We start from the raw sequence: 14750 nt of genomic DNA on the forward strand, positions 1-14750 counted from the left end.
ATGAAACAGAAATAACATTACTAGCATGGGCAGTTATAGTGCAAATCAAAAGAAAAATGGACTGATATAGAAAATAATGGACAGTTTCAGGCAGCAATTTTATTTATATTCATGTTACTTCTTATGACATTTAGAGATAAAAAAAATATCAGCATAAAAAAAAAAAAAAAAAAAATATATATATATATATATATATATATACATATATATTAAAGTTATACAAAGCTACATAAGGAACTTGTTAATTAACTTGAACAACAACACAGACTGTGATAGAACAACAGCAATAATGTCTCATCATTAGTAATGTCTCAGCTAATGTACTGTGGTCTCTGAATAAATGGTTTCCTGGATGGTTTTCATTGAAGATCTTCTCGAGGTGGTGGGCTTTGTTTTGGAAAAGTGCAGGGCAGCATAATTTAAGTCATCTGTTTTAATCTGCAGAGGAAGAAAATATTAAGTAATAAAATTACGCCACTGAGTGAATTTTGTCTGTTACATAAATAGCTATATTTTAAAAAGTAATGATTTCTGAATGTGACATTGAATGTAGAAATGAAATGGGATAATGCCTAAAACTCAGCATATATTTATTTATTTAAAAAAGACAAACATTTGAGAAAAAATACACAAGTATTTTCCTGAAGTTAAATAATTTATGTCAAAATGCAGACAATATAGGAACATGCCTGTAAAACATGTATTATTCTCTAGAATTTGAAGGAATTATTAATTACCTGATTAATTATTAATAATGATTATTATTAGTAGATTGATAATCACCTGATTTATCTGGCTTCTGAGTTGTTCTGTAGTTTCTGTGGAACATAATGAAATTACAGATCACTGGTCTGAATGTCTAAGTAGAATACCATATACACAGTGGTGTGAAAAAGTGTTTGCCCCCTTACTATTTCCCTTTTTTTTGCACATTTATCAAACTTTAATGTTTCTGATCATCAAGCAAATTGAAATATTTATTTGAATGTCCGACCATCTGTTAGTGACCTCAAGCTGAGGCAAACTTGAGTTCAAAGCACACAAGCAGGAACACTACTGAATGGCTAAAGAAAAACTAAATGAAGACTTTGGACTGGCCTGGTCAAAGCCCTAACCTTAATCTAAATGAGATGCTGTGACATGACCTTAAAAAAGTGGTTTAGGCTCAAAAGCCATCCAATGTGCTAAATTACAACAATTCTGCAAAGAACAGAGTGCCAAAATTCATCCACAGCACTGTAACAGACTCATTGCAAGCTATTGAAAATACTTGAAAAGAGGCCCAACCCGCTTTTAGATTTAGGGGGCAAACCTTGTTTTTTTCAAACAGGGCTATGTAGTTTTGTATTTTGTTTTCCCTTAATAATAAAAACCTTAATTTCAAAAGTGCATCAAGTGTTTACTTGTACTATCTTTGACTAATATTTCAGTTTGTTTGATGATCCGTAAAGTAAAAACATGCACACAAAAAAATCAGTAAGTGTCTGTCTATCTATCTTTATGAATTTTTACAATTTCATATGATTATGTTTATTTACCTTTTTTGCGACTCTTTTGAATCACCAGAACTATGTTCATAACAATGGATATTACACTTATAATAAGCAGGATACAAACAACTGGAGTCCAAAATGATGGAGCTGAAACAGATGTGCTGATATTTCTGTCAGTTTCTGAAAGACAAGCAACATTCTGTAAATACAAGGCTGAAAATCTGCGTTTTGGGGGGATGGTATAAGAAAACAACTTTTACTTAAATATTGACTTTTCTAAACCACTTTAAATATAATTTTATTTGCCACAATCATTAATAAATAAACCAAAAATATTTTGTCTTATGTTTACTTTTAGGAAGGTTCCTTTGCAAAGTTTTATACAGTAAATGAGACCCAAGGCCTGTAAGCTGACATGTGTACTGTATTTGTGAATGTTTCCAATTTGGGTTTTTGGTCACTTTTTGTTTTTGTTGTTTGTGGTTATGAAAGAGATAAAAGAGGATTCAAACTGTGACTCCTCTAACTATAGAGTAACTATAATATTAAATTTGGGTTATATATATATATATATATATATATATATATATATATATATATTTTTTTTTTTTTTTTTTTTCCCAGTTATGTTCAGTTAAACTGATCTATTTTGCTATTTAGCAACAATCTCCCCCATATTTTGTTATTTTTAACTGCACTTATTTTCAATGTTGGTGTAAGATTACAAAGAGTAGCTGAAATTGAAATGTACAGTTTTGGGGTTTTTAGAAATGGAAAGGAACAATATTATATATGTTTCTTCATTTCATATGTTTTATCATCTCAATCATATATTCTGTGACTAATTTCATTGTAACCAAAGCAAAAAATTTATTTATTTAATTCACAAGCATTCTGTAAATTACTGCTCCATATTGCAATAGTCACACAATTTTAACTGCACTTATTTCCATTATTGGTATATGATTGCAGTAGGTGGCTGAAACTTTTACACCATCATGCTGATAACATCTCTTTAATCATTTGACAATACTACAGCTTGAACCACTGCAGTAAACACAGATATACAAACTTTATGTAAATTTCTGAATTCAAAATCTGTCATTAACTCACCATTATGTAGCAGAATCGTCCCTTCTCCAAACATCATGATGTTCAGGAAAAACTTAGCACAATAGTAATTTGCAAAATCCTCTTTCTCCAAGTGAAGGATACTTAAATTATAAGAGCCACTTGCAATTGTTATAAAGAATCGATTAGTGTTGTTAAAGGCATATTGATATGTAACACTTCCCGAGTTGGGAGCTGAATGTGCTATAAGAAGAGGTTTCTTGCCAGCTGAATGTTTATACCATGAAATAGTGGTTATAAAGTCATCAGAGTGAAAACAGGGTAAAGTCACACTGCTTCCAAGTTCAGCAACTACCAGTGGCTGCTGGTGAATAAAATCTTCTTCACAGGTCCCATCTAAGACAACAAAAACAAACAATTAAGCAGTAAGAAACAAAAAAAAAAAAAAGTTAAACATAAAGCTTATTAAAAATTAGGGATGGTCAAACAAAAATTATCACAATAAAACTATATGTATATGGATAAAACAAAAACACATTTTATAAATTTTTAGGCTTCAAGGCATATTTCATTTCTGGTTTCTACAAGTTTTACTCAGCAAAAAAAATGCCTTTAAACTTGAAATAAACTGAGATTTGACATTATGATAATCATCAATATTGACAGATATAAATGTATTTGTGGTATTTTTTTGTCATTATCACCCAACAGTTTAAACTTACATGCAAATGTGAGGAGAAAGAAGGTAAAACAATCTTGCAAGCTCATTTTTCAGCACCTGAGAAAAAAAATAAGCATGTCAAGAAACCTGGAACATGAAAATAATGAAATATTCTAATTTACACATTTTATATTTCTAAAATATGAACGGAAGTACTTCATCACATGTATTAATTTGATAAAATAAAATAAACAGTTTCACTGGTCTACTTACAGTACAACCTTGGTTTGGTAGTATCTAATTTCAGACTGCTTCCTCTTCAAAGCACAGCAGTGGTCAAAGATCAGACACGGAAACGTAAAAAACAAAAAGGGCAGAGCGGACTTCCTTTAGAAGAATCTCTTCACAGACAATTGAACCTGCATAGTAATAAAGTTAACATGCAAACTGAAATTAGAATAATTTATGAGTTTTTTAATTATTTTGTGGCTAAACTTTACAGCTGACAACATTGTTCAAAATTATTTAAAGTAAGCAAGAGGTGAACTCGAGGCGCTAGTGAATGTGTGAAAGGTGTGAAGGGTTTAACATGCATTAAGCACTCCAATAACACTTCTAATAGGCCAGTAGGCTTAACATGAACAGATACTCTCAACTGCCACTTTATTAGGTACACATTACTAGTACTGGGTTGGACCCCCTTTTGCCTTCAGAACTGCTTTAATCCTTTGCGGCATAGATTCAACAAGGTACTTGAAATATTCCTCAGAGATTTTGTTCCATATTGACATGATAGCATCATGCAGTTGCTGCAGATTTATCAGCTACTCATCCATGATGTGAATCTCCCGTTCCACCACATCCCAAAGGTGCTCTATTGGGTTGAGATCTGCTGAATGTGAAGGTCATTTGAGTACAGTGAACTCATTGTCATGGTCAAGAAACCTGTCTGAGAAGATTTGCGCATTATGACGTCGCGTTATCCTGCTGGAAGTAGCCATCAGAAGATGGGTACACTGTGGTCAAAAAGAGATGGACATAGTTAAAAACAATACTCAGGTAGGCTGTGGCATTGACACGGTGCTCAATTGGTACTAATGGGCACAAAGTGCGCCAAGAAAATATCCCCCACACCATTACACCACCACCACCAGCCTGAACTGTTGATACAAGGCAGGATGGATCCATGTTTTCATGTTGTTGATGCCAAATTCTGACCCCACCCTTCGGATGTCACAGCAGAAATCAAGACTCATCAGACCAGGCTATGTGTTTTCAATCTTCTATTGTCCAGTTTTGGTGAGCCTGTGTGAATTGTAGCCTCAGTTTCCTGTTCTTAGCTGAAAGGAGTGGCACCCGGTGTGGTCTTCTGCTGCTGTAGCCCATCTGCCTCAAGGTTGGACGTGTTGTTCATTCAGAGATCCTCTTATGCATACCTCAGTTGTAACAAGTGGTTATTTGAGTTACTGTATACAGACATGCCCAAAATTATTGAAACCCCAGGCAAATTCTGACTTAAAGTTACTTTTTTCCACAAAAATTCCTCTTGTATATCATCTGAATGTCTTTTAGGAGAGGCGTGTACAGGAAAAAAAATTGCTGATTAAATAAAAGTAACATATACGTTGTTTATATATATATATATATATATATATATATATATATATATATATATATATATATATATATATATATATATATATATGCATACAGACACACACATAGATATACTACATAAATATTTTTTTTCTAAAGATACAGGACATTTTGTTGTCTCTCAGTGGATACATATGGTTTATCGACGATATTACATTATTATTATCGCAATAAATACCATAAAATAGTGACATAATTTCAAGTCCATATCACCCATGCCTTCTATTTGGTTTAATTTATTGCCATAACCATCGCCTCTTTGAAAAAAAACACTCTGTGTAATCAATTATTCTGCTTATACCACACCCAAAGATGTTGTTCAGAAGATGCATTTTAAGACATTTGTATGATTTTTAGGACTAGTTTCATCTCATCTAAAGCCTTTTTAAAATTGTTCTGATTGTGATAGAACTGAAATCATTCAGCAGAGTGATAAAGAACTGTATTCTGGTCAAGACCTATCTGGACCTATTGTTTGCTGATTTGAAAAACACAAAGGACATCTGGTAATGCATGTCACAGCAAATACAAAGGCCTAATTGTTTGATTCTAGCTAGAAATTGTATTAAAAGAGTAATCTAGATTACAATTGATTATTTTATATATATATATATATATATATATATATATATATATATATATATATATATATATATATATATATATATATATATATATATATATATATATATATATATATATATATATAAATTAATTTATGTATTCCAATTATTGCAAATATAAATTTGATATATTACTACATGTATTTTTTCAAAAGTTTTAAATATAAATGTTCTTTACTGAAAGAGATAGAAGGTTAGGGGGAAATAGGAGGGTTATTTTTGACACTGACAAATGTGCATGGCATGTGTGTTTTTCATTCAGATGGAGGTGTGAAGACGAAACACTTGGTCAGTCCTGTGGTTGGTAAATTGTCAAACTTGCAAAGCGTGTGCAGGTACAAACAAACAATAACATATAAGATAACATAAATACATACATGTACAATATTTACTATATTAATATTAATAAAACATTTAATCGGTGCTAAAGTGAATTTTTCCATTGATGTTCACCACATCAGTTCTAGACTGAGCATCTTCTTCCTGTCAGCCATTCTACAGGAAATTATGTCATACACTGTGGCCTCTAAATAGAGCACTGTTTATCACATTTTATTTTACTTATATAGACAAAAGATTAGTTTAAGCTTGAGTATGGGATTTGTGATAGTACAATCCCAAATCTGTTTAGAACAGCTTATTCACTTTAACCCGACTGCACTTTTTAAAAAAGTTTGTATTCTATTGACTTTAATTGTGTTTTTATTTGAACTGATTGTTCAAGCTGTCCTGCACGGTGACCTAGAGTGTCATGAAAGGCGCCTTTAAATAAAATGCATTATTATTATTATTATTATTATTAAATCAGAAAAAAGTTGGGAAAGTATGAAAACACAAATAAAAAACATAGTGATTTCTTTTTTAAATTTTGATGCTTCTGTAAGTGCTTAGAGTCTGAGAAAAGCTCATTATTAATAAAACGTATTATTATTATAATTATTTGCATTATTATAATTATTATTTTAATTATTATTTGACTTGTATTTTATTGCAGACAATATGAACACAACATATTTCATGTTTTGTGACCTTCATTTCATTTGTAAATATACATATTTTCCTGACATTGAGACATGCAACACATTCCAAAAAAAAAAAAGGTTGGGACAGGAGCAATGTAGTGCTAGAAATCAGATAAATTGGTTGAATAATGATGTGATTTGAAACAGGTGATTTTAACAGGTGATTGTAATTATGATTTGGTATAAAAGCAGCATCCAACAAAGGTCTAGTACTCTAGGAGCAAAAAAAAAAGGGCCGACCAAAATTATTGAAATGTTTAAAAACAGGTGGTACGGCGTCTCAGTGGTTAACACTATTGCCTCACAACAAGAAGGTTGCTGATTTGAGTTCCAGCTGGACCAGAAAGCATTTCTGTGTAGAGTTTTCATGTTCACCCCGTGTTTGTGTGTGTTTCCTCAGGGTGCTCCAGTTTCCCCCACAATCCAAAGATATGCAGTTTAAGTGATTTGGTTGAACTAAATTGACCTTTCTGTGTGTGTGTGTGTGTGTGTGTGTGTGTGTGTGTGTGTGTGTGTGTGTGTGTGTGTGTGTGTGTGTGTATAAGAGTGTATGGGTGTTGCCAGTACTTAGTTGCGGCATCCGCTGTGTAAAACATATGCCGGAATTGTTGGCCATTTATTTTGTTGGGGCGACCCCTGATAAGAGAGGAAAAATTAATTAATGAAAGAAAGACATTTAGAGATTTCATCTTCAACAATGCATTACATAATAAAAAGATTCTAGAAATCTGGAAAAATTTCAGTCCATAAAGGACAAGGGTGCAAGCCTAAGCTGAACTACCATGATCTCCGAACCCTATGGCGGCACTGCATCAAGAATCAACATTCATCTATAAGCGATATCACCACATGGGTTCAGGACTACTTTGGCAAACCTTTGTTGAGTACCACAATACATAATGACATCCACAAATGCCAGTTAAAACTGTACTGTGTCAAAAGGAAGCCCTATGTTAACAGTGTCTAGAAGCGCTGTGGACTTGTCTGAGCTTGGAGGCATCTGGGATGAACCATCAAACAGTGGAAATGATTTCTGTGGTCAGATGAATCAGTATTTCAGATATTTTTGGGAGAAATGAACGCCATGTGTTCCTGACCAAAGAAAAGGATCATCCAGACTGTTACCAGTAACAAGTCCAAAAGCCAGGGTCTGTCATGGTATGGGGTTGTGTCAGTGCCCTGGGCAAAGGTAACTTTGCATTTCTGTGATGGCATTATTAATGCTGAAAAGTAGAGATTTTAGAGCACAATATGCTGCCTTTTTTCAAGGGACACCCATGCATATTTCAATAAGACAATGCAAAACCACATTCTGTACACATTACAAAGTACTGGCCGCAGAGGAACAGAATACAGAATACCTGACTCCAATAGAGAATGTGTGGTAAATTCTACAACAACAAAGACACCATACTTACGCCCCATTCACACGGGGCTTCAGCTTCAACGCTTGACAGAGGGCGTGTCTGAAGTTGAGGGTGGAGCGATCGTCATAGAAGCGTCAGCCAATGAAATTCAGTTTGCAATAGGCCACTGTCTAGCTGGTGTATTTGCATACAGCGATCAGATTGCCTGACATCGGCGCTTGAAAAGTTGAGCTAGTCCCAACTTCTGCAGCGAGAAACGCCTGTGAAAGTGCGCCGACGGATCCACAATGCAGTTTGGCAACACTTGACATCACCCATTCAAAGTGAATGGGAAGCGTTGACGCTGACAACCCCGTGTGAATGGGGCGTTATGCCCACCTTAAGACTTGTTTACAGAAAGAATGGGACAAAATTACACCTGAAACACTTCATCACTTGGTGTCTTCAGTCCCTAAACGTCTTTTAAGTGTTGTGAAAAGGAATGGCAACATTACAAAGTGGTAAATGCTTTACTGTTTCAACTTTTTTTAAAATGTGTTGCAAGAACCAATATTGGAATACAGTTTATAAAAAAAGAACAATGAAAATAATGAGGAACACATTAAATGCTTGTTGAATTGTCTGCAATGAAATAAGTCAAATTTAGAAATCAGTACTTTCTTTTTTGTCTGGTTTTTCAGACTTTTTCTGATTTGTGGTAGTAGACTCACTACCAGGGTTTTTATCAGTCTTAGAATCAAGTCATGAGGTTTCTTGTTCATCTTTTATCAGTTTGACGATGCATGTGCTTGTGGATGTTTGTGGTGAATATGCAGCTCAAAAAACTTCAAAAGTAAAGGCCTCTGATGTGGTGCAACGGCTGGATCTTTAAAAGCTCATGTTTTATATAGTGAACCTCCAGTGCTACACATATTATAAGATTCCAGTAGATAATGATATATAAGAAAAAGTATTTTGCCATTAATCTAAGATTAACGTGTACAGCATTTTTATCATAATTCAACATTTACTAATGCATTCATAAAATTTTTGTTGTCAAATTAAAGTATTCATTTGTGATAATTTAAAATAATGTACAAAAAAAGTCATTCATTATTAGTTAACTTGTTAAAACACACTGCACAACATAAGAGTTGTACAGTGTGTTAAAAAGTCAACTTACAATGAATTACTTTTTTTTTACATTATTTTACATTAACTTTAACAAAGATGAATAAATACTCAGCAATGTAATGTTATGTATTGTTTATTGTTTGTTCAAGTTTGTGAATATTTTAAGTGATATTAATGTACTAATTAAAATGTATTGTAAAAGTTTAACCATTTATTCTTTCTGTTGAATCCTTAAAATAAACTTGCACTTCTCAACCATCAAACCATTCATTTGCAATCTTATACCAAATACAGAAATAAGGGCAGTTTTAACAGCTAAAATTGTGGGAGAGCATTGCTATTATGTGACTGTAATATGGAGCAATTAAGTGTAAAGTTATATCAAAATTAAATAATTCACAGAATATTTTAAAAATAAAATGATTTATTGACAATAATTTGCTATGGTTATGCTAAATAAGTAACAAAATAACAATAGCATGAAATGATAAAAACACATAATATCAAATGTACTCAGCTTGAATATAAAATAGGAAAAACCGGGTGGGGGGGTTGGGGGGGTTCAGAAAGTAGAGCCAGAAAAGAAAATAAAAGAGACGGCAAGTTTATAATCCAACTTTGCCTCTTCCTTGACCATGTGACCAAAGCCCAAATACTGAGACATTGCAACTGACCAATAAGAACTTCATCAATATCTGACCACAACTTAAGTCCACACACATTTTAGCCATGCCCTGATCTTTATCAGCCATCTGTATGGTTTGCAAGACATGGTTTGCAATAAAAACAAATGCATATGATCATTTACATTCTTTTAGCATCAATCACTAAATATTTAATATTAAAATACAAAAAATCTTTTTTTAAGCTTGAGAATGATAATAAAGCTCAAGAAAAAAAGAGTCAAAATGAGTAAAGAGGGACAAAAATCACTTCTATTGGTTTACATTGTGCTGATATATTTATAGACTAAAAATATTTACAATTAACCAAAATCAAAATTATAAAAAGAAAATGTAATGTGTGAACTGGTAAAATTATTAACAAACCTAAACAACCACAATAAAAACCACAATAATCTACACCAGCAATTATCTCATAAAGTGCTTACTGGTCTGTGTATAAACACAGATAGTTTCTTCTTGGCTAGTTGTCACTGAAGAGCTTTGCAAGGCAACATAATTGAAGTAATTTGTATCAACCTGCAGAGAACAAATAAGAGAAATATTATCAGTGGATTTTCACGGGTATTCTTTGTGTACACTGTGATGCTTATATCATGCTCTTATCGTCAGTTTTTTTTTAAAGATCATGTCCAACTGATATTCACAGGTGATGAACAGAGCAAATGTGTACAATTACTGACATTAGATGGATGCCTATTGGAACACAAAAACACCCCAATACACAAGGTGGCGCTGCACAATTTTATGCTTCTGACTCTTGCTACACAGAAGAGGCAGTGGCATCCCTATTCGCATACTATCTGTCCTAAATAGTTTTAGAAAAAATAGAACCAGTATGTCCCAAACCATAGTATGTTTAAAAGAGTATGTCAAAGGTGCCCGATTAGTGTACGATTTCCAGTAAAAATAAAAGTGTAGAACCATCCATAACTGCTAATATTGCCCACAGTACATTGCTGGACGTGAATTTGTTTAGAATTATAAATTCGGGTAAAAAAAAAAAAAAAAAAAAAAAAACTACAAACATGGCGGACATGCAGAATGAACTGTCAAGTAGAGAGGATTTGGTAAAGCTGTTTGAATGACTAATATCTGGCCAACTGAAAAATATTTAAATTGTGTTTTTGCGCGTTATAGTTCAACTACAGCAACACTGTGAACATATCAAGACGTGTTTGGAAATTAACTTTTGAATGAATAATTATCCAAAGACCTGAAAAGATTTCTCTGCATGAAAGACTCGAAAGGCAGACTATCCTGCTGCTGCTTCTCCAATAAGGTAAGTAGTTAAATATGAAAAAAATATGGATGATATTGAGATGATTGATAGGGAACATAACTAAGCAACAAAACGATCTGTTAATGAGGAAGTAGTATGTCTCAAAGCTTGCATAATCTTGTTACACAAGTATATACCTTCACAAAAGTAGTACATACTTTTAGTACAAGTATGCAAATTAAAAAGGTTGTTGCTTGAAGAGATGCACCTGGCAAAGCTATATGTATTAAATTGAATTTTATTAAGGTCTACACCTACTCCAATCCTAACCCCGACCCTCACAGTAAGGTAAGAACAGTAATTACACCAAGTATTTTTCATATTATTTATTATTAGTTAATCCTGTGACTAACTTCAGAATGTTAAGATCGTGTCTGTAAGAACACACGCAAACTTGGGGCGTTAAAGCTCCAATGAACACAAATATTGAAGAGTATGGGATCAGATATAAATCAATACTCTAAATTGACTCATGACTGAAAAATGTAACCCATTCCTAATCAGAAATACAGACTTAAATTGGCGACGGTCACCTAAAATTGAAGTCAAATTAAATTTGGAACATGAAACAAACATGAATTCTGATAAATATAATTCTTTTCAGAAACGCTAGAAAAAGCAAACACTTATTTAACATTTCAACCATTCATCAGATTTCATTGTCGGGTACATCTGTAATTTTTATTCATGTCACAGAACATTCAAACACAATGTTTCAAAACAATCTAGTTTTAAAACTAGATGCTGTGTGCAGCATCTGTCTTTAGCAAGCCCCAAGGGGGAAATATTTTACACACAAGCATACACCAGAAAATAGAACAAAGTTGTGAATTCTGAAGAGACTTGAGTTATGAATGTACTTAAAGCTTAAAATTATGCTTGCCATTACAAAAAAAATAAACATTTCTAAATATATTAAATGCAAAGCATATGTTTTACATTGTAATGATATTCCATAATATTATATTTAATACTAATAAATGAAAGCACATTTATGCAGTATACGAGATGTTTTAAAAACATGAACAACTTTACTGACCTTATATTTTTTTTATCACTACTGTGCATATTTAAGGGATTTAAATGAAATGTAGTTTGAAATGTAGTAGGTGTAGGAAATGATTTAAGATAAAATTTGGAAAGATCAACAAATTGTATTGTAGCTTCTACAGTTTTGCATTTATCCACATTCAGATTTTCCTATGTTTTTAATACACAGGCAAAATAGGACCCTTACTATAAAAAATTATTTTTCAATCTCTAAAAGTTTAAAGAAGAATAAAAAATATATAAACATAATTACCTGAATAACTCGACTTAAAATTTGCTCTGAAGCATCTGTGGAACATAATAACTTTGTAAAATTACAGATCACTGATCTGAATGTCAGAAACAAATGTATTGTCACTGTAGGTAACAAGTAATAGTAATACTATGAGTAAAGTATTTGTATTTATTATATAACATACTGTACTTACCTTCTTTGCAATATGTGCAAATCATCAGAAATATGTTCACAATAATGGATATTGCACTTATTACAGACAGGATCAGAACGACTGGACTCCAAAACGAGGATTCAGGTGTGATGATGATGTTCGTTTCTGAAAGACATACAACATTCTGTAAATACATTAATATGCTATACATCTGAAAATCATCATACACTCTACAAATGACTTGTGCTGCTTGTTCAAACAACTTATTTAAAAATTTGTTATAACAACCCAGTTCTTAAGTTTTTTGGGAAATCTTAATTGTTTTATGTTAAGTCTACTTGAATGTCAAAATTATTCGGTTAACAATCAATTTGTGTTGGGACAACGTGTATCAATTGTGTGGAACCACACATTTTTTTACGGTGTAGGCATTTGTTTTTATTGCAAAACAATGTCTATTAAAAGGCACAATACAAATTCCAAAACGCACAAAAGTGCTAATAAAGATGTGGGGTCTCGCTATAAATGTGGCGTACACACAAAACGGGTGGAAACATGCATACTAACCGTACATCATTTCCCACATAAAGGGTGGAATGGGAGAATTAAACTCTAAGTAAACATATTTAACCTTAATAGTGGCTTATTTGAACCACTATAAAATAGAAACGATAATTACTTATAAACAAACTAAAAATATTTCTGGCATACGTTCACTTTGAGGAAGGTTTGAATGCAAAGTTTAAAGAAACTCCAGGCTGTAGATTGATGTGTATATTTGTGAATGTTTTTAGTAATGGAAGGAATAAAAGAGTATTCGAACTGTTGCCTTGTCTCTTTGTTTGGTTCTCTTGCTTTCTGTCTTGTCACAAGTTTTGATTACAAGTTTTGATTACAAATTCAGTTGTAATCACAGCAAAATATGGTTATTAAATCATTTAATAAAGTATTGTGTGAATTACTTTTGATTTAATATTAATACTAAACTGCAACGCATTTGCTGAAGGTGGTTAAACTAGAAACATAGTTTTTACAACATCATCCTTATAACATTTTTTGAATCATTCGGCAATACTACAGCTTGAACCACTGCAGTAAACACTGCCTTATAAACGTTTATGTATATTTTAGAATGCAAAATCTGTCATTAACTCACCATTATGTAGCAGAATCGTTCCTTCTCCAAACATCATGATGTTCAGGAAAAATTTAGCACAATAATAGGTTGCAAAATCCTCTTTCTCCAAGTGAATGATACTTAAATTATAAGAGCCACTTGCAATTGTGATAAAGAATCGATTAGTGTTGTTAAAGGCATTTTGATATGTAACTCTTCCTGAGTTGGGAGCTGAATGTGCTATAAGAAGGGGTTTCTTGCCAGCTGAATGTTTATACCATGAAATAGTGGTTATAAAGTCATCAGAGTGAAAACAGGGTAAAGTCACGCTGCTTCCAAGTTCAGCAACTACCAGTGGCTGCTGATGAATAAAATCTTCTTCACAGGTCCCATCTAAAACAACAAAAACAATCAAATAACAATATGAAACAAAACTAATTTAAAACAAAGCTTAATAAAATTTGCATAAAACAAAACACATTTTATAAATGTTTAGGCTTCACAGCATATTTAATTTCTTGGTTTCTACAAGTTTCACTCTGCCTTTAACTTTGAAATAAACAGAGATTTGTAATTAATTATGTTAATCATCAATATTGACAGATATAAATTTAATTGTGGTGTTTTTTGTCATTATGAACCAACATTTTAAACTTACATGCGAATGTGAAGAGAAAGAAGGTAAAACAACCTTGTAAGCTCATTTTGCAGCACCTGATAGAAAGAAAAAAAGAACATGTCAAAAAAATCTGGAACATGAAAATAATTAAATATTAAAGTTACAAATTTATCTCTAACAACTGAACAAAAGTACTTTACTACATTTATTAATTTGATGAAAAACATTTTAAATGGTCTACTTACTGTACAACCTCAGGAGAAATGTATTATTAAAAAAAAAAAGAAACTTAATATTACAGTCCGCTTAATATTGATTGAGCCACAGATAAGGTCCACAATGTTCAGTTCAGAAAACCACCATACAATACAAGTTAAACAACAGACTGCTTCCTCTTCAATGCACAGCAGTGGTCAATCATAAGACACGGAAATGTAAAAAAAAAAAAAAAAAAAAAAAGGGCAGAGCCAGCTTCGTTTAGAATCTCTCTTAATAGACGCTTGAACAAGTATAGTGATCAAATAAACAGATAACATGAGAAATGCAAACCTACATCATGGGGCAATTAGTTTAATTTCTGAGTTGTGTTATTTTGCGAGTGCAC

At 32.5% G+C, this 14750-nt stretch overlaps 2 protein-coding genes across 5 annotated transcripts in view; both read right to left on the reverse strand.

Annotated features, from left to right (window-relative positions):
* Positions 1-13: 13 nt before the first annotated feature.
* On the reverse strand, positions 14-3563 carry nitr3b (novel immune-type receptor 3b). 2 transcript variants are annotated; one of them, XM_073907112.1, is made up of 6 exons: positions 3499-3563; positions 3287-3342; positions 2607-2960; positions 1539-1673; positions 784-818; positions 14-438 (listed from the first exon to the last, which is right to left on the reverse strand). In XM_073907112.1, exons 2-6 carry the CDS (start codon positions 3330-3332, stop codon positions 316-318), a joined length of 693 nt encoding a protein of 230 aa, XP_073763213.1. In that variant the 5' UTR covers positions 3333-3342; positions 3499-3563; the 3' UTR covers positions 14-315.
* A 5849-nt stretch (positions 3564-9412) lies between these two features.
* The window catches only part of nitr3d (novel immune-type receptor 3d), a 155516-nt gene continuing 150178 nt past the window's right edge, over positions 9413-14750 (reverse strand). For 2 of the 3 annotated variants that reach the window (XM_068222154.2, XM_068222153.2), the window contains exons 3-7: positions 14186-14241; positions 13567-13920; positions 12450-12575; positions 12275-12309; positions 9413-10208 (exon numbers count right to left, since the gene is read on the reverse strand). In XM_068222154.2, coding sequence (XP_068078255.2) covers positions 10098-10208; positions 12275-12309; positions 12450-12575; positions 13567-13920; positions 14186-14231 — 672 coding nt within the window. In that variant the 5' untranslated portion in view covers positions 14232-14241 and the 3' untranslated portion in view covers positions 9413-10097. 3 annotated transcript variants of the gene reach the window in all.

Source organism: Danio rerio, chromosome 7, assembly GCF_049306965.1.
Source record: "Danio rerio strain Tuebingen ecotype United States chromosome 7, GRCz12tu, whole genome shotgun sequence".
Classification (NCBI taxonomy): domain Eukaryota; kingdom Metazoa; phylum Chordata; class Actinopteri; order Cypriniformes; family Danionidae; genus Danio; species Danio rerio.